Here is a 26706-nt window from a genome sequence, read left to right on the forward strand (position 1 = left end):
TAAAAATTTTGTAGATTTATTTCTTATAAACTAATATTTGTTTTAAAAGAAAACGAAGATAATCTGAAGGTACTAATGCACCGCTATACAGGGATATACACCAATGGTCTGAAGACGTTCAAACCACGGAGGGTCCTGCTGGAAATTAATTCAAGTTTTTTGTTTAACTGTAAAGGTACTATTATTTTTCTTACACTACTCGGAAGGTACTAAATATTACGAAAGTGAAACTCTGGTTGTCGATCCAATCAGACGAAGGGTCCTGTTGTGTATACGGACATTGGTATCTCGGCATATGAGAGGTTAAGGCAATGCTGTGATAAGAATATTGAAAATTATATTGTGTAAAAAATAACAAAACGGAAAATGTGTATCTTTTAGTTCTCCATCCTATTGTTTGTGAGCAAACAACACCATGTTATTTTTTAATAAGTATTTGGATTTAACTAAATAAAATAAAACCACAAAATAGGCTGTAGTCCTTATATTAAGAAATTACACGTTGGAGCGACGGCTGGGCCGTGCCTTCTCGTGTCCCTTAGTGCGCACGTAGGGCTTGGTGTGTGAGCGTGGTGCACCAGGGGCGGGGCCGAAGTGACGCACAGCCTCACGGGCGTTGCGACGACCTTGGATCAGCACGGTCTTGCGACCGGTGGGGGCACGGAGGGCCAGCTGATCGAATGTTAGGATCTCTCCTGGAAAATAAGATGTTTTGTATTACTAAAAATATAGATTTAAATGTAATTTTAAGGGAATTTCGTATGTTCAGTGATAGGCACAATATGGATAACCATATTGTGCCTATCACTAATCATCTCATGTCAGATGTAAGACTTATGACCTTGAACAGTCCAGGCTTCAGTTAATATTGAACTGCCACAGGCTTCTGGATGTGGCTCATTTATAAATAATGCAAGTTAACAATATTGGAGAAATATAAGTTATTACCATAACTGAAGTTCAAAACTGTCTAGTAATAGCATATTGTAAGCACTGGCTCGATTTTGCCTATTCAGTTTATAGACGATTGTGAACTGTTATTGTTGATACTTTACATGTGTGAGTGATGGTTCTAAGACAACAAAGCCTCACTGTACACAGTTGAGTATTACAGGTCTAATATGTTAGAATTCATTTATAGCCATAACGATTCTGTTTCACAAGTCTACAGTTCCACCTCACTACAATCTAACCTAAAAATATCGCTCACACTGCACTAGCATAATAAACACTGAACTAACCTCCAGCAGCCAAGATACGGGCACGAGCCTTCTCTGTGACGTGGAGAGCGGCCACTGTCATCTTGGGGACCGTGTACAGCCTCACATCATTGGTGATTGTACCAACCACCACGGCGATCAGACCTTCGCGTCCGGCCTTCTTCATGTGGCGGGACACACGGGACAGCGAGATCGGAGGCCGGTTGATGCGGCTCATAAACAGCCGGCGTAGGATGATCTGGTTGAACTTGGCATTTGTACGCCTGGCCAAGTATCTGTATAGCTGTCAACAACAATAAAGGTTAGGTTATGTATGCCAGTTTTTTCGAATGTTTTTGTGAAAACTTTCTCCTGCAACTTCAACACGAGCTAGGGACAGCAATAAGTTACTCATTCTACTTACTTTGACCAACAATCTCAGGTAGACATCCTGAGATTTCACTTCAGTACGCCTAACTTTCCTGTCGTGTTTATGGTTGATGTCGATACCCTGAAATAAAGAGAGGAACACATGTTGATCTCACTAATATAGTTATAAAACACTGAAAACTTTCACTTATCACTTTATTCACTGTGATTTTTATAGATTTTAATTATTTTTCTCGCAACGAAACTCACCATCTTGACAACCGGAAGAAAAAGAGACTATAGACAAAAAACTATTTTGACAGCTGAGAGTAATGTTGCCACTATCAAATATGTTTTTTTTTTTTTTGGAATTTTTTGGCCTGGTTACATAGATTTTTAGGCCACGTCTTAATTTTGGAGCTGGTTCCAGCAAATACCCCCCGCCGCCTTAAAGATTTATTAAAACATGTGAAGTGTTTCCAACCCATTTATCATTACAACATTCAGTCATTACGAAAACATTTCAAAAAATATAAGTGCATATTTCTGTGTCAAATATGTTCAGGAATTTGAACCATAAACAAAAACGGATATTTTTCGTAAAATAGAAAGCGCGAATTTTCAAAATAGTTTAAAAGTTTTGTTTTAGTTTTGAAATATATCATCATCGTGTGAAGGTTATTAGATTAGATTTATAAAAAATGCTATAAAGAGTTGCTCAATAATCAATGATCTTCATTTTAACATAGCAGTTTTCATATGTCATAGGTTACAGGCAGCAAATCATAGCTATGGAAGCCACGAAGATTTGAATTTTTATGCCATAGGGAAATAAACAATTGAAAATACCTGTCGCGTAGTCTGTCATCGCGACAGATAACAAGTTTCGACCGCCGTTTTTTCGAAAGGGATGGAATTTAATTCGAAACATCGAAAATTATCCAAAACTAAAAATTCTGTTCGTACTCCTTCATCCTCGAAACCCCGTTTGACTAAAAAGAAGGTAGTGACTCGAAAACGAAAATGTGTGTGCCTTCCTGAAAATTATTCGGTAGTAGAGTTTCCAGCAATATGGAATGAACTGCGACAGAATGGCCAGCTTTGCGATGGCACAATTGTCTGTAGGGATATGAAATCAATACGAGTGCACAGGGCGATATTGTCAGCCGTTAGTCCTTACTTCAAAGCAATATTTATAAACTCATTGAAGAAGGGAGAGCCAGAGGAGACGGAGATTTTCGTCGATGTTCCCAGTTATTACATGAGTTTGATCCTTGATTATGCGTATACTGGGACATGCACGGTGACGGCTGAGACTGTGGAGTTTTTATTGCCATACGCGGATCAGTTCGACGTGGTCGGTGTTATACAGCTATGCTGCCAGTTCCTCTTATTAGAGCTGAGGCCACACAACTGTCTTGGAATATTTAAATTCGCTAGGTGTTATTTCTGTGGGGAGTTAGAAAAGAAAGGAAAATTGTATATAAGACAGAATTTTAGCCGAATACTAAAAGAATGCAGCGAATTCAAATCACTGTCTTATGAAGAATTAGAAGACGTGCTAAGAGATGATGAGTTAAACGTTCGAAATGAAGAGATAGTATTCCAAGCAGTAAAAACGTGGGTAGAGCACGATTTGGAAAACAGAAGGAAATATATTCCATCGCTGTTATCTTGCGTGCGATTCGGCCACATTAGCTATAAATATTTTAAATCAAAAATATTACAATGGCAGCCCGTTGTAGAAGACGAGGTAATATTTTTAATTTTCTTTTAATACGAAATTTTTTTCAACTTGCTTAAATGTTTGTACATTTATCTCTTTTCAGAAATGCCAAGAATCATTGTATCCAGCGGTGGTATTTTTAACATTGTTGGATTCAAGACCTGGCACAGAGGCAGACCTTAACGATCCGCTAGCGAGGCCTCGAATACCATACGAAATACTCTTCGCTGTGGGTGGTTGGAGTGCCGGCAGCCCTACGAGTTTTGTCGAAACTTATGACACGAGGTATTTGCAATTAAATTATTATTATTATGATAGCAATCCACAGGACAGGAATTTGAACAATGGATGATACACCTATGTCTTTTTTAAAAACTATTAAATATAAATCGGCAGTGAGAGCGAGCAATATTAAACATTATAATACATAACATATCTCACGAAAAAGAGAACGAAGAGTAGCAGACGATAATCTTAAAAAAGGCTTTTATAAAATAATTAAAAATCTACTCGTATAATTATTATTACGTACCTTACTTTTATGGCAACATTAAGATTAAAAAAATGTGAGTTTGGGCGGCATTTTGTCGGATTACCTACGATTTTACGAACAATAATTTCAGGGCTGACCGCTGGTTCCTCTCAATCCACATGGATCTGACCCCGCGTGCGTACCACGGTCTGTGCACTCTGAATAACTTGATTTACATGATTGGCGGGTTTGACGGCAGCGATCACTTCAATACGGTACGGTGTTACGATCCCGTCGGGAATACTTGGCACGAGCGCGCCTGTATGTATCAGGCGAGGTGCTACGTCAGCGTTGTGGCTCATGGTGAGATTTTACGTTATTAAATGGTACTTAATAATGGTATTAAACTTTCATCGAGTCTGATGCCTAGGGCAGCAGCGGTTAAATTATTGAGATTGTGGCACCCCTTGCCACATGATGACTATGTTGGACATGGGTAATGACTAATGAATGAAGGACATGGGATTTGACTTTGCTTGTCCCAGAAAAGAAAAAATTGGGAGATGTCCCAGAAAAGAAAAAAATGGGAGATGTCCCAGACAAGCAAAGTCAAATTGTTGCACGAAACCTTTGGAATTCATGTTGCGTTCTTCCCACGAGAAAGTCAGGATATGGCGACCTATCCGATTTATCATAGCACTTAAGTACCTACTTAGTATTCCTGGTTTTATAATAACAAAATACAAAGATACTTTTTATTGCATATAAAATACAACAATTACAAATGGTCAAAAGAACCACCATAGAATTTGATCCGCTACCACGGTTAGGCGCCCCAGAGCGCGATCTCTTTCATCGTACAAACTCACAAACATCTTCCTCATCAGATGGATTAATCTACGCATTAATTTAGCTTAATGTGATCCATGACGATAAAAAGGTCAGTTTATGATGGCTGCAGATAATTCTTACCGGTTTAGTAGTTAGGATTGGCTGCCGCAGCCAGGTCTGCTGCACGGTCTTTCTCATCCCACAAACATCTTACCCGCCAGACGGACTAATCTACGCGTTAGGGGGCTACAATGGGCGTACTCGGATGTCGTCTGTGGAGCGCTACTACCCGGACAAGAACCAGTGGGAGATGACCACGCCTATGAACAAGCAGCGCTCGGATGCCAGCGCCGCATCTCTGGCCGGGAAGGTAACCTGCGACACTTCACTTTTTATTATAGTGGCTTTTCCATATTTCAGGACTATGGCATCCCAGACTTGAAAAGCATGTGGCGGGCCCAAGCCGACTCGGAGGCCCTTTAAAACACTTTAATCTAAAGATAATTTTGACAGAAACCAACTGCGACCACTCCTCCTGTGCATAACATAAGCTCACGACAATATTCCCAATAAGCAGATGACTGGGTCAAAAATAAATTACAAAATGCTAATCAAGAATTGAAGCCATAGTAGCCATATGTCTTAGAAAAAAAGGGCTACCTACTTAGGCTAGGTTAGAAACTCCCTTGACCCACCAAAAGGGGCAGGCAGAAACACTGTTGGGTTTTAGTCCTTAGGTGGAAACTTCCGGTGTCCCACATACCTCCGTATAGTTACCCCCATAACGGCTGGTATGCATAACTGCATTTGCCAACGATTAAAATGATTGGAAATTCTTATTTATCACCCCAAGCGACCCAGCGCTTGAGGGGAATAACATTTCTGGGAATAAAACCAGTTCCAATCCCAACAGATTTACATAGTAGGCGGATTCAACGGCCAAGAAGTGTTAAGTTCAGCAGAAGTGTTTGACCCTGAGACGAAGCAGTGGAGTTTCATCAGGTCAATGCTGTCACCGCGGTCGGGCGTCAGTCTCATAGCGTATCGGGAGTGCTTGTACGCCCTCGGAGGGTTCAACGGATATAGCCGGTTGAATACAGGTAAGTACCTGAACACAGAGCATTACATTGTAAGTACATGAACATTTACAACATCATCATGAATCTTCAAAGCATTTACTACGGAAGCTTGCAACCTCAGACCATATCCTCACTTACCATCGGGTGAGATCCTAGTCAAAAGCCAACCAGTTTGTTTTGATATGTCTTTTTAATACTTTTGTAGAGCGTAAATTGCAAGGGGATTTTGATGGTGTTCGCTCACAGTCATGGCGTCAGCAAGCGAAGAGAATCCGCAAACGAATCAGCTCTTGGGACATGTCTGTCAAGTCGCAAGACCGATATCTCTATGTCGGTCTACAACCCCTGGGACATCCGATTCCGATGCATTCTTTTGAAATAGATGCTTACGACCTTTGCGCTTTCAAGGCCTTTCTTCATCATTTCCTGAAAAGAAACTGATTTACCGTTACTGCTACACTATCAGATCTGATACTTATCCGCAGACAGATCTGGACCCTGAAAGGAAACCTTGGGCTTGTATTTCCGTTCATCATTATTGCAACGAGTTTACGTTAGTATTCAGTACGATAACTTTAATGCTATTTCTACAAAGGCGAGAGATTCAACCCGAACCGCGGCGGGGACTGGCAGGAGGTGACGGAGATGTTCAGCGCTCGCAGCAACTTTGCCACTGTACTGCTCGACGACATGATCTTCGTTATCGGAGGATTTAATGGTAGGGGGTTCATTAATAATTACACGCAAGGGCACCTAAGTCTTCTAACGGCCTCTGTGGTCCAGTGGTTGAGCGTTGAGCTCACAATCCGGAGCTCCCGGGTTCGAATCCCGGTGGGGACATATCACAAAAATCACTTTGTGATTTTTAACCCTACTTTGGTTAGGACTCTACAGGCTGATCATCTGATTGTCCGAAAGTAAGATGATTCGTGCTTCGGAAGGCACGTGAAGCCGTTTTTCACGGTTACTACTTACTGATGTAAGTAAGTAGTCGTTACATGAGCCATGTCACGGGCCTTTGGCGGCACAATAATAAGCCTGACATCAAGGTTGATGAGGTTGGTCATTCACGTCACAAACCATACAATAGAAGATTGGAATGTTCATGACTAGTCAACTGAACTGACGCGTCCGTATGTCGCAGGGTCGACAACGATCCCGCACGTGGAATGCTACGACGGCGACACGCTGGAGTGGTACGACGCGGCGCCCATGAACCTCAACCGGTCCGCGCTGAGCGCGTGCGTGATCGCGGGCCTGCCCAACGCGCGCTCGTTCTCGTACCTGGCCAAGGCCGTGCCCGCCGCCGGCGCCGACCAGGCGCACCACTCCTAGCAGCTAGCACTACCAATCTAACCAACCAAACCCCCACACTGGCGCCCACAATCCTTCGCTACAAACATTGCCGCGTCAAAGAATCTTCATTTTTGGATTCTCGATTCAAATTCTCGCCAGTCAATTAGTCACGGGAATTGGCCCGACTAAGTTAACGTGATAGAACTGTGATATTTTAAATGTACATAGCTTTTTATGTATTCTATTTTATGTACTTCTCTATCAGAAATCATGGTGGAAATCGGTGTATATTATTATTGTACATGTACAGATCGTGTCAGACTTATTTTGTATTTATTCTTTTATGCCCCGATGTAAATATAACATACAAAAGGGAAAAGCCCTAAAATGGTTTTAGATAATGTTTTAACAGCGAGGGATTTGTTGTAAATTTTCCAGTTTTTGTATTGTGTAGTTTGTGATAAATTTTATTTTGGTATTTTTGTGTACAGTTCGCGTCCGTCCAAATCAGAGTGGTCGCGTTTTGGATGTGTGTACGATATTGCGGTGGGAGAACCTTCGTGATATTGTTATATCTGTGATATTTTCACTGATCTTAAAAGAGAAAATTCAAAAAAATGAAAAATTGTTTTTTTATTGTGAAAAATTTATTGTACTCACTGAAATATTGAGAAATTCACAAATAAAGAAAAACAATACTAGTACATAACTAAGTTGTTTCAATTGTAAATTGTTTCTTAGTTTAAACAGTAAGTAAGTACGTAAAAAGCTTACTACGTTCCACTAAGACAGACAGGATACCCCCACGATGCACCCCCAACAAAAAAATAAGTACCTACCTACCTACTCGATTCTGCAATCGGACGCATACCATGTCACGACATAGGTACTTTGTCATACAAGTGGACAGCCCATACGTATCCATACTGAGGTGAATCAACGTATACAGATAGCGAGAGTGCCGTTCATGCGTATATTTACTACCGGAGGGGAATATGGGGGGAGGCGGACACCCCGCCTCCCCTGTTCCCGACCGATCGAACCACAGCCGGGGCGTAGTTACCGCGCCGCTTCCGAACCAACAGTTTATCAACACACGACACGATGGAATTAAAAGGAAAGGTGGCTCTCATCACTGGAGCGGCCGCTGGAATAGGCCTGGCTTACAGCGAAGAACTACTCAAACAAGGAGCGAAGGTTAGTGCTTTTAATACACTCTGTAAACAAAACGCATGGCCTAGTATTACGAAGTAGGTAATCTTGAGTTCAAGGTAAAATAACTGTTGAATGGAGTGCCCTGGAGTGAGGCCAAAATATCTGAAGCTTTCGGTAGTAGTTCCTTTAACATGAGCTGGGAAGTAGCGGTTAGTTCCTACCGGCATGTTGTATTGATTTTCGCCGGCGCCACCACTCATTGGCGAGATTACGTACTTTTCCTTTTAAGTTTCTTTGTGTATTGTTATAGATACGAAGTAGGCTATACACATAGGTAAGATATCTTCATTGCTTTCGTACGAAAACTCTATTTCTGAAATACAATCGATGTTACGAAGGTAAAAGATGATCTTCAGATCTTTACGTTTACAATAATTCTAATGAATGAATTTGCGCACTGAATATGCAACATACAATGTATTTTTTAGCTATTAATTATCACTGACTCTAGGTATAAGCATAAGAAGCAGGTAGGTAGGTTACGTAGGTAATTTAATTATTACTCACAGATAAGAACTTACGAACTGAGAAAATCAAATCAAAAATCTACTTCACCAATTATCTATTGCCAGAAAGCTGTCAGCTCTGAATTATATTTCGCCCAAACGAGGACTTTCCAAAATTAAAAAAAAACTTAAACAAGGAAAGCAGGGTTCTTTTCCCTCGTATTCGCTGACTAGACATAATATTTCACCCCTTCCGCATAATTAACACGAACCACCGAACTACTGAACTGTGCATAACATGTAAACCCTTATAGGTTTCCCTTTGCGATATCGATTCGGACCTCGGCGAACAAATATCTGATGAGCTGGGCGCCAAGTATGGCCGGAAGAACGTACTCTTCTGTCAGTGTGACGTCACTGACTACCCGCAATATGAAGGTGAGTACTAAGTAGCTACAGTAATATAATTTCTAGAAAAAATCTCATTACGAACGAGTTACTTATTAGGTATTGGTTTCTTCAATTGTATATAATTAATTTGACTGATTATTAGCCAAGAAATTCGAAACTGTTGGCTAGAGGATATCCCTTTTAGATTTATATTTTATGGCCTTATAGTTTTACCTATTTGTATATGTACAGTTGGCACCCAAATTAGGCTCAATTCGTTAATGGACATTTTTAAACATTTACGAAAATACCATGACCTGTCGGATAACGCCGAACAGAGTAATGTCCTCACGAACCCTTTTTAGAAATCCGAGATAGGATTGGTAGGATCTATTTCGGAAACGGAAAAGGGTTGACTTTGAAGGATTTTCTAATGGAATCTTTAAATATAACGGAAATGTGAGCGTTAGTCCAGCTCAAATTGAGAGCTTAAACCTGTCTATCTTAATTTCATGTTTTACGGACGGTTCCGTTACACATTGGTCCGATCGAAACATTGGCAAATTAGTCACCCCCACGTTGATATATTTTCATCTCTGGTGTAATAACTAGCAAAAAAATGTAATTACAGAGGCGTTCGAGATGACGATGAAGGTATTCAACCGACTGGACATCGTCATCAACAATGCAGGAGTCATGAACGACCGGTTCTGGGAGCTCGAAGTCGATGTTAATTTGGTAAGTTATTACTTTTTCACATGACAAAAGTAATCTGTTCTTCGGATTAGAAAGTCAGATCATTTCAAAAACGAACTTTTCTGAGTGGTTGTCTTAGAACAGTTTGATGGAGCATGCATGCTCCGTATATCCAAACCCAATCAATATGCAGGGTTGTGCCCAGGAATGGGTTTTACAGGGCCACAAATCATAAGACAGCCTAAGACAGGATTTTCTACCAACATGCTTATGATACTGAACAACATTGTTCAAGGAACAAATTGTCGAGCTTTAACAAAGTTTCTTTCAACCAAGCATTAAATACGTAAAAACGTGTGCATTTTCAGAATGGCGTGATCCGCGGCACGCTGCTCGCGTACCGGTTCATGGGCAAGGACCGCGGCGGGCAGGGCGGCACCATCGTCAACACGGCGTCTACCGCCTTCGCGCGCCCTCAGGTCTCCACGCCCATCTACACCGCCACCAACTACGCCGTCGTTGGTCTTACTAGGGCTTATGGGGTAAGTGTCTCCAGCGTTGCCATTTCACAGGGTCCGCTTGTAACCTGAAGATTTGACAGGTCGGTCGAATCGACCGCCAATTTTACCTTCCAACCTGAAGGGAACACTAGCCCAGTAGTCCCAGTACATAAATTAGGCCTGTAAGAAGTAAGGAGGGGATACAAATTCAAATATATCTTTATTTATTCAGTAGGTAACATAGTTACACTTTGAATCGTCAATTTTTACACAACGAACGTCTCATCCGCCTAAAACTACTGCAGCTTCTCACAACCTGTATAGCCGCCGATATTGGTATGGAGTGTTCGGGGTGTGTCCATGATATTGAAGATGCAAGGCACTTTCCACAGGTTCATAACACGCCATCGACACGAGGAGTAATACTAAATCGCATCATAAGTCAAAATTGCCAGCTGACAATCTGTCCCAATACCAGAGCCAAGCTATAAGAAGCCAGTTAAAAATGAGTCCAAAAATATATTTTTTGTATCATATTTCAGGATCAATACCACGTGAATCTGACAGGCGTGCGGAGTATGGTCCTATGCCCAGGGTTGACTGACACTGGGCTGGTGAAGGAAATACGCAAACAACTCATGTCTTCGGAGTACGAAGCTGCCTGGCAGAGGGATAACGCTAACTGCAAAACTCAAAGGTGAGTATGAATATTGTTCGATTGATCCCTCTGTGGTGTAAATGGCTAGGTAGGATCATAGATTAAATTATGTGCTTTGGACCACTAGCCCTGAGATTCTGGGTTTCATTCCCGATTTGGCTGTTTCTCTCCCAACGGCAACAACCCCCAGCACACATACCTACCCTTTTACTCATGGGCAATGCTGTCTCCAGCAGCAGTGGGACGTACACAGCAGATACATAATCCAACTAAAGATTTGTGGTTTCAATTCGACATGACAACGCCCGCTGCGGTTTAGTTTTATCTTCTTGTTTTAGCCGACAGAAATGAATTTGTATATTTTACCTGCGTTTGTTATTTTGTCATGCGTTTACAAAATTGTCGCATATTCCAGTGCGGAGCATGTCGGTCGCGCGCTGATCGACATCCTGACCAAAGGCCAGACGGGATCCGTGTGGATTGTGGAAAATGGGCAACCGCCGAGGGAGTGGCGCGGTTAAGTTTATATCGGAGTCTGTTAAGCCCTGTCCTTGGGAAGGCTATTGAAGGATTGAAAGACGGAAAAACATACGAGGAGGATTCTTTACCTATTCTGGCATACAAAATAGTGAACTATTTTAAGATTATTGGCTCTGCGGAGTCTATACGAAAACGCGCAAAGTATATTGAGAGCTTCGACCAATAGCCGTACGATATTTATCCACGTAGATAACATTCGCTGCGTGTATTGGTCGAAGCCCTCGATCGCCGTGCGTAACTCGCGGTTGATGTGCAGACCCCACAGTCAAAAAAAAAAGTGAGGTAAAAAAACTAATAGTGTTGCCAGTTAATTTGTCAAAACAATTTGCTAATTATAAGCAAAAAAAGTCGTAGATTCAAGCCCTCTTATAGACAGTGTAAGTAGTCATTATCAAAAATATGGGCGTAATGTTATAATCATTGATATTATAGGTATATACGGTTGGATAATATGGAAAGGTCGCCATTCGGTGTGCGTCAAGCTAGCGGCCTCAAAAAAAAATGGGCACGAAAAAATAATTTGACCATACCAAAAAATAGTACTCTTATTGAAAAAAATAGTACCTGTTGTAAAAAAATTAGTACCATCACGGTTCTGGATTTATAGCCATGTTTTATTGCACTTGCTAGCTTGACGGTGAGCGAAATTTGGCGAGAGTTAACGACAAGGTCTTTCGCTTTGATTTAAACGCCAAAAAATAGTATCGAAATAGTACTCACCCCCTGCAAAATACCGAAAGTAGTACTTCAACGGTTCCAAAGTTATAAAGGTAGTTCTTTGATCCCGCTAGCTTGACGTTTTGAAAATACCTATTATCTGGGGAATGCTTGCATACTTCAGTTTGTAACTAATGTCAATAAACTCGTATGAAATAGTACTCCCTACCATCATAATTTGGACCTGATTCTCTTTGTAGAAATATGTCAAAAAGTCATTATAACCTATGTCATACATTTATCAAGACAAGTACAGTCGCGAACAAAATTATTACACATGGTCAAGAATGTTGTCAGATTTCAGTATTTTTCCCCATTTTTGGGTAAAAATTGGTGAAGTGCCAGGGTTGTTAGATGAAAGTAATATCATTGTTGAAACTCTTTGAGTTATTCTACAAATACTGCAAATTGTTTATTAACAAACACTTCGATCCGTAACAAATTCAACATGAAGGTATAAATTATAAAATAAAACAGCAGATTAAAAATGTATTATGATGTATTAAAATCACAGATTGTTTTCGATAAGAACTAGACCCATGCAGCCATTTTCTATTAAAATTAGTGCATATGGGTGTATGCAATAGGATTTTTTTGTAATAGCAGCACTGAAGTGCAAAGAAATGGTAGGGTAGACCTCCAAAATGGCAATACTTACGAATAAATTGTGAGGTTATGTAATTGTCTACGTGACTGTATCAACAACAAATGTATGGCATAGGTTATGATGATTTTTTAACATTTCTACAAAGAGAATCGGATCAAAATTATGATGGTAGGGAGTACTATTTCATACGAGTTTATTGACATTAGTTACATACTGAAGTATGCAAGCGTTCCCCAGATAATAGGTATTTTCAAAACGTCAAGCTAGCGGGATCAAAGAACTGCCTTTATAACTTTGGAACCGTTGAAGTACTACTTTCGGTATTTTGCAGGGGGTGAGTACTATTTCGATACTATTTTTTGGCGTTTAAATCAAAGCGAAAGACCTTGTCGTTAACTCTCGCCAAATTTCGCTCACCGTCAAGCTAGCAAGTGCAATAAAACATGGCTATAAATCCAGAACCGTGATGGTACTAATTTTTTTACAACAGGTACTATTTTTTTCAATAAGAGTACTATTTTTTGGTATGGTCAAATTATTTTTTCGTGCCCATTTTTTTTTTGAGGCCGCTAGCTTGACGCACACGCCATTCGTAAAACCTAGTAGTGTCTGATTGGGAAAATCGTTATTTTAATACTAACTTTAAAGTTATGAGTATAAAGTTAAGAGGGCTATAAACAACAATGTTTATGATACTAAATAAGAACGTATAACAGGGTTAAAAAGGCCACATCGAAGCAATTCATCTAAAAAAGCAATATTGCAATTTGACATTTACGCACATAAAAGTAAGTGCGCAATGCAAACAAATGTCAAATTGCAATACTGCTTTCTTAGATGAATTGCTTCGATGTGGCCATTTTAACCCCCCAGATATCAGACAAATGTAATGACTAACATGCTTAAAAAAGAATGAAATTGACAATTGTTTCCCCATGTATATTTAAAACGTAATCTTTTCGTAGTAAATAACGATCTGGTTGTGTAAATATTTCCTTCGTAGTGATACGATAGGCCTCGTCTAAGGGAGCAGATTTTTTTAATAAGATATTTTATTAAATATGTATAAATGCTTAAATCGTAAGCACGTAACTATTGTGTACGTACTTACATAATTTTAACCCATATATACCCTGAATACCTATGTAAGTATTTTATAAGACATTTTGAATTTAATGCTTTAAAACGTATGTTACGAATGTAAAACATTTTGTTTATATTTTGTAATGTTACATTTTAGTAATTTACCATTTGTGAATTTAATTATTGCCAAAGATATTATATTACCTACTTTTGTATGTTTTTTATACTTTTTGTAAAAGTTTGTTGAGGAGTCACATAATAAATGCTATTGGCTAAGTACATTGTGTACAAGCTTCTGTTTTAGTTTGCAAATAAAATATTTAAAAAAGAGAATTGTTTTTTCTTCTTTAAATTGGGTGTGAATGTGATACGTAAAATCAAATGCTGCTTTGGAAGATTTGTAGTAAATGTATATTTCCATATTAATACAATCACCAGGTACAGTTTTTGAGTTACAGATTTTTTTACAAATATAATTCTTGTCAAAGGTTTGTTTCGGAATTTGAACACGAAAAGGACTTTTGCCAATAACTTTTGAAATATATTTTACAACAAATGATTCCGATATTTGTATAGAAAAACTAAAATTCGTCCTTTTCAGAACATAAGATTTACAAAGTACTAAAATTTAAACTTGTGTGATAAAACACGGGAACTTCTCAACACGAGTTCACAAGATCGTATGACGGTGCCCCCTGAGGCACTACACTCAATATTTCATAACAGTTTAAGCCAGTTATTATACATTACTCATTCAAAATTATCTCTATCTAACTGGTTCGATATACTTAGAGAGGTGTACACTGCATTCAGTGGCACTGCCATCAGATCTCATCAGCAGTCCTACTATCACATTTTTAAATTCTATCACTAACATTAAAACAGACAGTCAATAAAACACTTCAAGTCATACAATATTTTATTTTATTTTGGGTCCCTCACAACAATTTAGAGTGCCTTGTTTACCTAGTGATTAGATTAATCATTTATTTCAAACAATCTGCCAGCAGATCAACTATTTCCTCGAACTTGTGTAACAGACCCAAAAATATATTTCACTATTGTGTTACATTCTAACACTTAGTAGGACTGCTGCTAATAACACCTATTTCGTCATTGCAAACACGATAAAAAAAATGGAAGTGCAATGACCCGAAATAATAACATCGATCACATTAATCTACCTTTCGTTACAACTTTAATAGGCACAGACTGCGCATAATTGGTGAGAAGCTTTAGGAAAATATATTATAATTCATTGGGCATGACATAAATAAAGATTCAATTACACTATGCAGGACACCTTACTACATAGCCTCAGTAAAATTTACAAGTGGAGGCATCTTTACATGGCTCATTCTCACCCTATGATACATTGACATATCGACATAATTTAGCCTAATATCGTTACTGTCGACTTGTGACATACATTCCAATTTAGATGCCAATGCTTGCCCAATTAGCGTACGTGTTCGCCCCCTATACTATACTTACATTACACTAACGGTGAGCGGCTGGACGAATACAACTTGTTCTGTAGCATGCTTACGGGAATTTCCATCTTACTCCTTCCATTATATTGGATACAACACTATCACACCAAAACTATGTCCTTCAACTTATATCTCTCACCACGATAATACTTCCCGCAAAACTCTTTTACTTTAGAAACGATTATATTTAACACTTCAATCACCAACAAACACTTTTCCGTTACTTTTCCGTTTGTGATTAGTCCTTGCGATAATAAATTAAGATTCAGTGTCGTGTTCATAGGACAGCTTCCCCTACTTGGCTGAAACAAAACATTATAGATAAGTATTTGAGTATAGACAGACTTCTGAAGCCAGATTTTTACTAAATTAATACATGACATAACATAATTAACAAATTAACATTTGTGTAAAAGGTCGTCATTGAGGTTCTGTTCACACTAGCGATTTGTCCGGCGATTTTTTAGCGATTTCACGGCGAGACGAGATTGCGGCGAGAATAAAGCGATATCGTGGCGATGTCGCTGCGATCTCGCCTCGCCGTGAAATCGCTAGTGTGAACAGGCCCTTAGCATTGCAATTTTATAGGTTTGTTAATAAAGGAGATTTACGTTAATCTAAATAGTTAAATTAAATAGTTACTGTATATATGTAGGTGTATTTTCCCATATCTAACAATAGTAAACTAAAGTGAGTTTGTTGCATTTATGCCCAAGACAAACAAACACCAAAGTCATTGATATCTCGTTCTTTTGAGTTATAGACGCACGCACATAACTAAGAAATATTCACAAAATGACACCAAGTGAATAAATTTTATCGTTAAAAGTGAGGTTACCATCAAGCATTTATTATTTCGATTTTGTTCTGCTTCCAATACTCTTAGTAGATAGTTCATATCACATAACTGAGTGAATGATTAATTAGATTCATATTGGATTTGTAAAACTATTTTTTTCTTTTTTGCAATTAATATTCAACTGTCTTATAAGGCCAGTAATTTTCTTTTTTAAATCAGAATGTATGAATTAGAATCTAAATTATATAATTTGATATCATTCGTGGACACCTACAACTCACTACTTTTTTATACTAGATCGCATCTGGTCTACATAACGTCATTAAAGTTTTAATAATTCATTACATTACAACATTGCAATTAGAGTAAAACGAATAGGCACCTTATACAATCATACCTATTAGAATATAGAGTGACTCCCTTGAGCGAGTGAATCATTCACTTGAAACAAAAGTTTTCCCATCCTTAATTATGTCATAAACATCCTTGACGGCCATATTTTTTTACAACTTGGGCATAAATACAGTTTACGTTTTAGCCGCGGAGCACCTTTATACATATTCTTATTGGATACCTCCTGAGGATACCTCGCATCCTAAATCTAGCTTTTATTCGCTCCGTTAAAGTTAGTATCGAGATTAGTATAATAATGACCGTCCCCTGCGGGGGTGCGGCGAGATGCTTACGTATTAAAAGTGGATAGGGAGTGGTTACCGGCGGCGGGCATGGGGTGCTGGGCGTGCTGCGCGTGGTGCTGCGCGTGCGGCGGCGGCTGCGTGAGCGCGCCGGCGGGGCGCGCGCGCGCCGCGTGCGCCGCGTGCTGCTGCGGGAAGCCGCGCCCGCGGGACCCGCGCATGCCGCGCCAGCTGCGGGGACCACATGCACTGTACACCAAGTGTCGGCCCACGCCTCTCTCGTGGGCTTAACTTTGCAAACTTTGATTCGTCTAGTTGCATAAGACGCATAGTTATCTAGGATACACCAGACAGATGTAACTATGTCGGAGGATGTAATGAACTATGTCGCTCGAGGACGCAATTCAGTTGGGGGTTTTACTATGCAAGTACTCTCGGACAGAGTGCACTAGTTGAACTACTTGTCTACACGCTATGAGTAGCGTCCGAGTAATTCGAGCGCACTCGGTCCAAGAGTACTCATATAGTGAACCCCAGCTTTAGCCTACGTTCTTCACTTATTGCAAGATAGACGAAATCCCAAAAAAAGGAGAAAACAACAGAGATACTAACAGAGGCTTGTGGCCAGCAAGGAGTCATTATAGTGTGTTACTTTGAGTAGTATCGCCTATCGATCAGCCACCATAAACAGCCTATTGAAACTCGATAGTTCTTACAACAGTCAGAAACAATAGTTTCGATAGCACAGATGATTTTCAAGGTTAATAACTACAACTATCGACAGTTCGGCAACGGTAGTATAGCGGTGTAGTGTACTGACTGCTGCTGCTGCGGGTTGTGCCGCCAGTTGGCCCGCCCGCGCCAGGCGCCACGGCGCGCCATGGCCACGCCGAACGTCTCCGAGTTCAGCTTGCGCTCCGTCCGCCAGTCCGTCCGCTGCGACCGACCTTTCGACCTGCAACCATTCACATTATACATACATATTACTCACAAAAATATTTTCATTCAGTACCATAACAGATAACCAAAGAATATAATTATATGTATACTATAAGTACGTAGGCGTTACATGAGTCATGCCAAGGGCCTTTGGAGGTTGGTAATCCACCTCACGACCCACACGACAGAAGAAGACCAAAGAATAAAATACTACGTATAGAACGGCAACCCTCCGCTCCCCACCAACTTGGTTACGTCAAGCTACATTTAACTCACCCCAGGGCATCAGACGTCACACACACAGACGCGCGTGTACGATAACGTCAATGTGTAGTGTCTGTGTGAAACGAGGTGTTTTATATGAATAGTTCTGGGTAGTCAGAGGTACATCGATCGCAAGATGAAATAAATACCCACACCTCACAGAGCTTTCTGTTAGACCAACGTGATATATAGGTGGTGAGCCGTATCGCCGTCTATAATGGTCGGCCAATTGTGTTAGTGAAAACTGCGCTAAAGATAAGTAGTAACTCATTGGCGCAAGGTTACTTTTTAATTTGCGTTTTGGCTCCTCATCCGCACTAGAACCGTCATCCAGGGGAGCTTGCTACGGCAGCTACGTGACAAAGTCTATTGCCATTAACCGGGCACAAAGTCTGGAAACCACGTGATGTCAATTATCTACGATCCAAACATGGATTCGAACGAATTCTATGGTTTAAGAGTCCAGACAGGACACGACCCCGTGACTACGATGTTAAAGTACACGTAAATCAGTAATTATGGGTACCTCTCAACAGCCTCGCAGGAGATGTTGTCAAAGAAGCTCTTGTTCTTGTCGTAGCCGGTGAAACCGTCGTCGTCGACCTCGGCCTCGCCCGCGCCCGTCTCGTTGCCAGAGTCATCCTTCTTGTCAGTCTCACCAGCCACCGCCGTCACGGGTTGCAGTTCCTGAATAATCACATAACATAAGCTCACAACTACTTCGCTGCGGGTAGTTAGTCACGCCTCACCGAGCATTCTGCTAGATCAGGGGTTCCTAACCTGGGGGTAATTACCTCTCAGGGGTAAAATGGAGATTCTAGGGGGTAACACGGGATGGCACGAAATAGTATACTTGTTACATTAAAAACAAAAGCCAGAAACCGTCTGAATGTTGAGCATGACATGAGATGCGCGTTGGGTGAAACCGAACCTAATATTGTCAAACTTGCGAATGCAAGTACTAGTTACCTAAACCTGCATTATCTTACTTACATAATAAACATATATTATATTCGTTCGAATTTGTGTGGTTTTAATTATTTTAAATTAGGGGTAAACTCAATTTCCATACTTGTTCACAGGGGTAGTGACATTAAAAAGGTTAGGAACCACTGTGTTAGATCAACGTGATAGGTGGTGAACCATCTATAATAGTCAAACCAACTGTGTTAGTGAAAACTGCACTCAAGGTAAATTGGTGCAAGTTTGGTACCGGGGTATGAACCGGCTGTGAACCACAGGACGGTCATGGCTATTCCAGAATAATCACATATTATGTAGCGAATTGAACAAACAATATTACTGTGTTCGAAGCAACAATTTCAGTGTCGCATTATTACGAATAAGGGTCTCATCAGTATAATTGTCTTTGCATCCAGTAGTCTCGGGTCTAAAGAGTGCGCAATCTACCCGATTTTATTTTAATTTTCTCAAAATAGCGGGTAGATTAGACCCTCTACTAATCATCCTTAGGCTTAAAAACGAACTGTCTAAAGTTCAAGTCTTACGTATGTTTGCGTCAACATATTGTATAGAAACATCTGGATAAACATCATTTTAAAATCAAAATACCTCATATTGTCATTCGAGTTTCAAGTCAAATATTATTGTAATAACATTACATGACCTTACACAATCATACTTATCTTGTTTTGTATTCAATGAGAAAAACTACTATATGAAGAAATGTAGATGATAACAGAAAAAAATGCTTGCAAATCCATTCAGTGGTTTTCGATAATACCCTGTTAAAGAGGACAGACTTCCAAAACATAACATTGGTTCAAGACTATATCAATCCCTTTTACATTGTTCCCGATTCCTGCAGACACATTCTAATTTTATTTTGTTATACCTGTCTTTGTCTTATCCGCCAAAAAGGAAAGACGGATGATTGACAACTGTTAAAACTTAATGAATAACCCGGGCGAATGAAATAGGCATCTCGCTCATATGCAACCCGTTTGACGTGTATTGTCAACTTAATTCTGTCGGGTTATTGGCCAATATCAAATTATGGAAGTTTTTAAATTTCTGCCTAAAATTGAAGTGTGTTCCATAAATTTTATGCCTGTCGATTACACATCCCTTTTTTTCAGTAGATAATAAAATGACAGGTATAACTTAAAATTAAATGTTGGCTACAGGAATAAGCATAAAAACAATGAAAAAGATGTTATATTTACCTCATTACTATTGGCCTCTGGCTTCACTTCACCATCAGAGATCTTGGTCTTGGCCAGTTGACTACGTAGCTCTTCGAACTCGGTGTTGGCTTGCTCGAAGTCGTAGTCGTTGTCGAACTTGAGGGTGTTCTTGTTGCGTGGCACGAACCCGCGCCCGCGCCCGCGGCCGCGTCCGCGCCACCCGCCGCGGTTGTAGCCTTGCCCTGCCCCACCGTCTGACATTCACTTTTTGTATAACTCTACTCAAGTGCATTTTTACAAATGTGCAAATTGTAATGCTAAATATGTGACAATAATGGCATGTAGATGGGAAGCAAACCATATATCACAGTTTCTCTTTCAGTTATTACTAGCTGCTCTGCTCTGGTCCACCACATTGAAATTCTTGTGTTTAAGTCTACTTAGGTGCATTTGTGCAGCAGAAACTGCTAAATATGGGATAATGAAAATGGGAAGTGTATCAAATTGTATTTTTGTTTTAAGAATGTCTAAGCATTGAACATTTTATATTATACTGACGGATCCAAAAACTCTTACTAAATAAGCTCCATTGGCATGGCTTGCCTAGCGGCAATCTTTACCTAATAATTAAATTAGTTATTATTTTTTGCAAAATATTGTTGCCATATTCGCTTTGGCCCGACCTGGTTACGGATATGGCAATGGCGTAAAGATGCATCCAGGCCTGGCAAAAAACAAATACAGCAGCAATATACTGTTTAAAAAAAGTAACTATTTCTTATACTTCATGTTTATAATATTTTGGGTATTTGACTTTCGCAAGGTAATCGTGAAAATATGTATGTACGTGTCTTTACAAGGAAAGAGAAAACGTGACAATAACAAGACTCAATTTTAGGCTTTAATGGTGGATAGATAAGCTTCATAACATGATAATGTGGGTACATGGATAATATGGATATATCGAAGGTGAAACGCATGATGAATATAGTATGCGTGAGTGTAGTAATATGTATGATAAAGCAAGTATACTCACCAGGCTGGTGGTGCTGCGTGGGGTGATGCTGTTGCTGATGATGCTGCTGGTGCTGTTCAAAGAATGAATAAATATTTATTAACATATTGAACCAAAAAAGAAAGCAGTAAACTTAAAGTCTGTCAGAAGGGGATGGAAAGGAGTATACCGAGTGTAAAACTGCGAGACAAGTGGACCCTGGCGAAAATAAGAGACGTAACAAAAGTCGCAGATGTGACGAAAACAGTGAGAAGACTCAGGCGTTGGACAGGACACAAGATGAGGTCTAGAATAAAAAAGTGGACTAAAGACATCACAGAATGGTACCCGTAAAGCCGTTGGTCCCGTTACTACTTACTAATGTGAGTACGTAGTCGTTACGTGAGTCATGTCAGGGGCCTTTGGCAGCTCAGTAATAACCCAGACACCAGGGTTGAAGGGGTAATCTCAACCCACACGATGGAATAAGAATGGCAAAGGGCTAAAAGGGAGACCAAACAAAAGGTGGGAAGACGATCTACCACAAGTTTGGAGAATGTCAACAGGCGACAGACAGGTGTGGCGCAATAAGGAGGAGGCCTATGTCCTAGGGCAGCCCGACATAAAAATGAACATATAGAGAATGAATTAATAAAGTAAAACTATGTAATATTGAATAACATTTATGAAACAAATAAAAGAGAAGGTGCAGGTCGTGTCGGGAGGTGAAGGTTTTAGCGGGAAGAAGAGAGGAATGGCGATTACTCCACCGACAAGAGCGCAGCTCTTAAATAGAGAGAGAGATGTAATATTGTCGGTGAATAAAGGCTATTTTTATTTTATTAACATACTGATTAAAGATACGCAGAATAAAAGCGAACTAAAACAAATCTACACACGTCACCTTCACCCTAAGGAAAGGAAACTGACCATCAATTACTCTGAATGGTGAACAAATTCCACACGAAGATACTGCAAAATACCTTGGCATGTGCCAGGACAGAAGGCTAACTTGGCAGAAACATCTAGAATAGAAGAAAAACTGTAGACACAAAGTTAAAAAGAATCTTATTTTCCATATTTTCGGTTTAATTTAATTTATACCTCAGTTTTAAGGTATAAATTAAATTAAACCGAAATTACCTACTTGAAAAAAAAAATACTAGGAATCCACCGCAGGCTTCTTTAATAACTACCTACCTACTTGAAGTGGTCTACATCAGAATTAACGCCGGAACGATATTTTGCTTGATTTCTGCATGGAACTGTGCATCTACGATTATCAGCGATGTAAAGCACAGTAACGACTTAAACATAAACACCCAAAAAAAAAACATAACAGGTGTCACATAGCACAGGCCAGTCATAAAATATATAAAAGGGGCACTCTCCGCCCTGCACCGTTACGAACTTGAAGTAACTCGCCCACATTTTTGTAATATCTGTGTAAGAACGAGATTTCCGTATAGGGTGTGTCAGGGCACTGGTAATGTGGAAGCTGTCCTAACCTGTTGCTGATGGTGCTGTTGCTGTTGGTGCTGTTGTTGGTGGTGCTGCTGCTGGTGGTGCTGTTGCGGCTGGTGCTGCTGGTGGTGCTGCTGCTGGTGGTGCGCGGCGGCCTGCGCACCGCCGCTGGGGTACCGCTGCCGCGAGCGCGAGTCGGCGCGGCCGCGCGCCTGCTGCTGCTTGCTGCCGCCCCGCGCCTCGCGCTGCTGCCCCGACCCGCCCGCTACCGACCCCACCTGCTGGCGTGTACACGGGTTAGCTAAATACCTCCACAACTCTACTGCATGGTTTAGGCTTTACGATAAACGGAAGTCAAATTTGAATTCCCTCATCTAGCCCAGTTTTATAGACACCATCAGCCAATGAAGATTGAATTTTAAAATGAAATTTAACTGGTAGACCTTAGAGGGCCCTACATGATCATCAGCGTCTTAATATCCACTGCTGGACACAGAACTCGCATGCGTTATCATTACAGCAGCCAGCTGATAATTAACCCAGGACTAGAACAAATTAGATTCAAATTGAAAGACACCCTAGAAATAGTGTGTCACTGAAGGTAGAAGAAAAATAAATTACAAATATTAAGTATAGCTAGATCTTACAAATTACAGATCATGCTGACTTTACAGTAATAAAATACAAAGAGACTACAGCATAGGGAATATTACCATATCAACATAAGTAAATAAGGAAAAAACAACAATGATATAATTAATACTATTATAATACTATTTCTTTTTTTTATGTGATTTAAGTGCAATAAAGAGTTTTTGTATTGTATGATATTGTGTATAACTATCTCTAAGAACATTACATAATACAACCATGTTCTATTTATAATTTGAGGGTAGGACTTGAACACAGGTGGTCCGAATGAAAGGTAAGGTGGACGACATTTACCTGGGTGCCCTGGTCGGCGGTGGGGCTCTTCCTGTGTCCGCCCACGGCCGGGGTTCCGGACCTAGACGCATTCTGCTGCGACCCTCCCCCAATCAGATCCAACATCGAACCTATATTCACAAAATTGAAGGTCCATTACAAAAATAAAGTGTGAAAGGTTTGGAATACTTGCTTTTGCCTAAGCTCGATCTGCATGGTTTACAAGCCTAGTAGGATAACATTAATTTGACAAAAGATAACATTTAAATTGAAACTAAATCACAAATAAAACATTTATAGGATATTGAATAAATGAAGAAAATTTACTTGTTTACACATAACAAATGTTATCCTACAAGGTAAGTATATAAAGTGAATTACAATAATTTGCCATGTAATGTCTCATCCACATTTTTTTTTAATTTTCAGGCACAGGTTTTATGTTTAGGCAGTTATTTTTTCATTTTTTTCAACCACAAATTGACCAGATTTGAAAATTATTTTACATACACCAATATAAAATTGTGGATAAGACATAATAATGAAATTTTAAATGGAGTAATGGAAGGTAAACAAAAAATAAGAAGCATGAAGCACAAACAAAGCCATATACACATTTTTTATATAATATTCATGTATAGTTTGACTTTAAAATAATGCTGGACAAGTTACAGACCAAGGAACTTGTATGCACATTGCGATTTTTTTTCTATTAGTCTTAGTTTTAATAGTATTTTTACTCTGTTAGTTTTTTAGAATCCAAATATCTGTAATATTGTTAAAATATATTGCCACAGCCAATTGTTTGTTACCCTGTGTTATGTTCCAAATACATGTAATTATATCACAACCACCTATTGTATGTATGTATATATTAGTTACACTGCTATCCTACATAATATAGTGTTATTATAACCAACTTTCAATGTTTGATACAATGTAGATACCTAATAAATTGTCATCCATTTTTAAAGTTAATACTATGTTAGTTATATTATAAGGGAAAAGAGTAATAACAAATATGATAAATAGAAATAAATAAATGAAAGAAGAATATAGACAGGATGTTAAAGCATAAACCCTATCTTAGCCAGATACTTTTCTGTTATATTATGAGAATAAACACTTTTCCCAATAAATAACATAAGGAATCATGTTTGTTCAAATTTCCAATAGGAATTTATTTTCAAAGTATCTGCCTAAGGATCTAAAAATCGCAAAGCGGCATATATGAAAGCTAAAGCAAAAAAAAACTAGAAAAAAACCTTGGTCTTTCACTTGGTTGGCATGATGTGCCACACCCGAGCCAATAGGAGCCGTGGCCGGCTGTGGCTGTGGAGCCAGATCCACCGACGTTTGCGGGGACAACTCACTGGTCTTGTTGAGGCCAGGCGCATGCACGCCTGCCGGGAAGCCGGCCATGGGGTGGTACTGCGGGTATGGGGCTTGCCCCACCACCGGGTGCGTGAACTGCCCGCCGAACTGCGCCGGCGCCGCGCCCCCGCCCAGCGACGGCGGCACCGACATCTGCATGATGGCGGGGTCGTTCGGCAGTGATGGAACATTGTTCAGCACTCGAATGTCCTTTATATCGGAGCCTCGGAACAAGATGTAGTCGTACACTTGGCTCTGGGGCGCTACCGGGTACTGCGTCTCCCGATCCTCCGTCCCAAAAGATCGCACTGTACGACACAAAAAAAACGTAATTACATCGACTCTACTACATCTAATATCGAACGGGGACGCGATAGCTGTTTACGAGGGAAGAATCGTTATCAACGTCATCAAAGTGAAACTGCGGTCACTTATGAGAATCTAACAACTTTCCTATGGGGGTAGAACGAAAACAATGTGCCACGTCTAATAAGATGCTCGATCCCTCACAAATTACAGGGAAAACACGTAATAACGGATAGATTACGACCGCTTTCCCAAACAATAAACAAAGATTGAGTTTGAATCACGAGAGGGAAAAGAAATCTTTCTAGAGAGGTCGAATTAAGTTTCTGCACAAATGCAATAAGAGGGTAAAAGTATACGAAGAGAAAAGGCGAAATATAGTAGACGGGGGCATATTATACGATGACAGTATCCATTTGTCAACTTACCGCTAGCCAAAGCGATAGTACATTCCTGAGGATCAACGGTGAAAAGTCGGCCTTCATAGCGGATGTCAGCTTTCGATATTAGGCTTATTTTAGAGCCCAACTCAGGCATGCCAGAACTCATTGTGACACTTTAGAAATTAACTGCAGATGACAAAGATTTTTATAGATATCGTCGACCGCAAAAACTCAGTCATCGACAAAATGACTGACGGAAAGTTAGCACAGAAGTTAGTAACAAGCCCGGCGTTTACAAACAGCTGTGACATGAGCAAAGAGAAAGGAGCAGTTTCACAAGATGAAAAAAAAGACATGCAACTGTAGCGCCATCTATCGGCGCGAACCTCGGTTCCGGGCGTCATCTGAGAGGAAAAATATTTGAAAGAATTAATCACCGCCGCGGCGGCGATAGCGGAGCGGGGAGCGGCGCGTTCAAATGCTAAGATTTATATTGACGTGTTCTCGATGGCAGCGGCGCGGCGAGGGAGGTACGAGCGGTGCGCTCTAGTCGAGCGGTGTCTCTGCGTTTGAAATTCGCCTTTTTGTTTCCTTTGTTCATTATAGGGATTCAGATCTTCTTTTGCCCATAATAAATCGTACGAAACAAAAGAACTACAATCGAAAATGTGTTGTCGCCGTTTCGATATTGCGTTCATTTGAGACACAACTCTATACAGCCGCAACACCACGCGATTCGGCCGCTGGCATCGAGAACAGAACAGCGGCCGCCGCGCCGCTCCCTGCGCCGCTATCGCCGCCACACCGCTGCCGCTGTCATCCAGTTTGAACCTTAATGGGTCGATTGCGATAAGCGCTGATTGAGGGAATCAATTTTACCTAATCTGAACATTTGATATGGTATGGTCATTCAATGAAATCTGTAAATATAACTAATTCATTTAACTGAATACATATAAAATATAAATTATAATGTTAAACGAAGAAAAATCTTTACAGCGCCATCTATATTGGTATTGAGGAATGTGGCCTGCAAAGTTCCTCAGTTTTATGATACCCTTCTGTATTTTTAGCTTTAATTATCTGTGGTTATGTTTCGAGCATAGACAAATCATTATAACTTTTTAAATGGGACCTTTTTGACAAGTTTTGGACCTTTT

At 40.0% G+C, this 26706-nt stretch overlaps 4 protein-coding genes across 10 annotated transcripts in view; 2 read left to right on the forward strand and 2 right to left on the reverse strand.

Moving 5' to 3' along the window:
- Nucleotides 1-469: 469 nt before the first annotated feature.
- On the reverse strand, nt 470-1878 carry LOC126372565 (60S ribosomal protein L18). The gene is made up of 4 exons (XM_050018391.1): nt 1839-1878; nt 1624-1710; nt 1242-1503; nt 470-695 (listed from the first exon to the last, which is right to left on the reverse strand). The coding sequence occupies exons 1-4, from the start codon at nt 1839-1841 to the stop codon at nt 496-498; spliced, it is 552 nt and encodes a 183-aa protein (XP_049874348.1). The 5' UTR covers nt 1842-1878; the 3' UTR covers nt 470-495.
- A 600-nt stretch (nt 1879-2478) lies between these two features.
- On the forward strand, nt 2479-7011 carry LOC126372466 (kelch-like protein 10). Its single transcript, XM_050018243.1, has 7 exons — nt 2479-3321; nt 3398-3579; nt 3918-4129; nt 4819-4967; nt 5511-5697; nt 6272-6394; nt 6821-7011. The coding sequence occupies exons 1-7, from the start codon at nt 2479-2481 to the stop codon at nt 7009-7011; spliced, it is 1887 nt and encodes a 628-aa protein (XP_049874200.1).
- Nucleotides 7012-8004: 993 nt separating this feature from the next.
- Nucleotides 8005-26706, forward strand: part of LOC126372549 (15-hydroxyprostaglandin dehydrogenase [NAD(+)]-like) — a 349480-nt gene continuing 330778 nt past the window's right edge. The window contains exons 1-6 of one of the 2 annotated variants that reach the window (XR_007567169.1): nt 8005-8169; nt 8948-9071; nt 9655-9761; nt 10088-10261; nt 10762-10916; nt 11293-13231. Coding sequence is in view for 1 of the 2 variants with exons in the window: in XM_050018370.1 (XP_049874327.1) it covers nt 8077-8169; nt 8948-9071; nt 9655-9761; nt 10088-10261; nt 10762-10916; nt 11293-11398 (759 nt within the window). In the remaining variant the exon portion in view is untranslated. Of the gene's footprint in view, nt 8170-8947; nt 9072-9654; nt 9762-10087; nt 10262-10761; nt 10917-11292; nt 14158-26706 lie in introns of those variants that run through there. The other variant, XM_050018370.1, reaches the window with a different exon arrangement.
- Nucleotides 14213-25853, reverse strand: LOC126372476 (protein LSM14 homolog B-like). Of its 6 annotated transcripts, none has more exons than XM_050018263.1 (10): nt 25592-25853; nt 24749-25165; nt 23505-23614; nt 22604-22840; nt 21138-21189; nt 20141-20343; nt 18481-18641; nt 17572-17706; nt 16803-16982; nt 14213-15619 (listed from the first exon to the last, which is right to left on the reverse strand). In XM_050018263.1, exons 1-10 carry the CDS (start codon nt 25710-25712, stop codon nt 15595-15597), a joined length of 1641 nt encoding a protein of 546 aa, XP_049874220.1. In that variant the 5' UTR covers nt 25713-25853; the 3' UTR covers nt 14213-15594. The 6 variants fall into 6 exon arrangements, with proteins under 6 accessions (XP_049874220.1, XP_049874221.1, XP_049874219.1 ...); XM_050018264.1 differs by having other exon boundaries at nt 16831-16982; nt 20141-20355; XM_050018262.1 differs by having other exon boundaries at nt 20141-20355; nt 22604-22837; nt 25592-25852.

Source organism: Pectinophora gossypiella, chromosome 14 (genome assembly GCF_024362695.1).
Source record: "Pectinophora gossypiella chromosome 14, ilPecGoss1.1, whole genome shotgun sequence".
In the NCBI taxonomy this organism is placed as follows: Eukaryota; Metazoa; Arthropoda; class Insecta; order Lepidoptera; family Gelechiidae; genus Pectinophora; species Pectinophora gossypiella.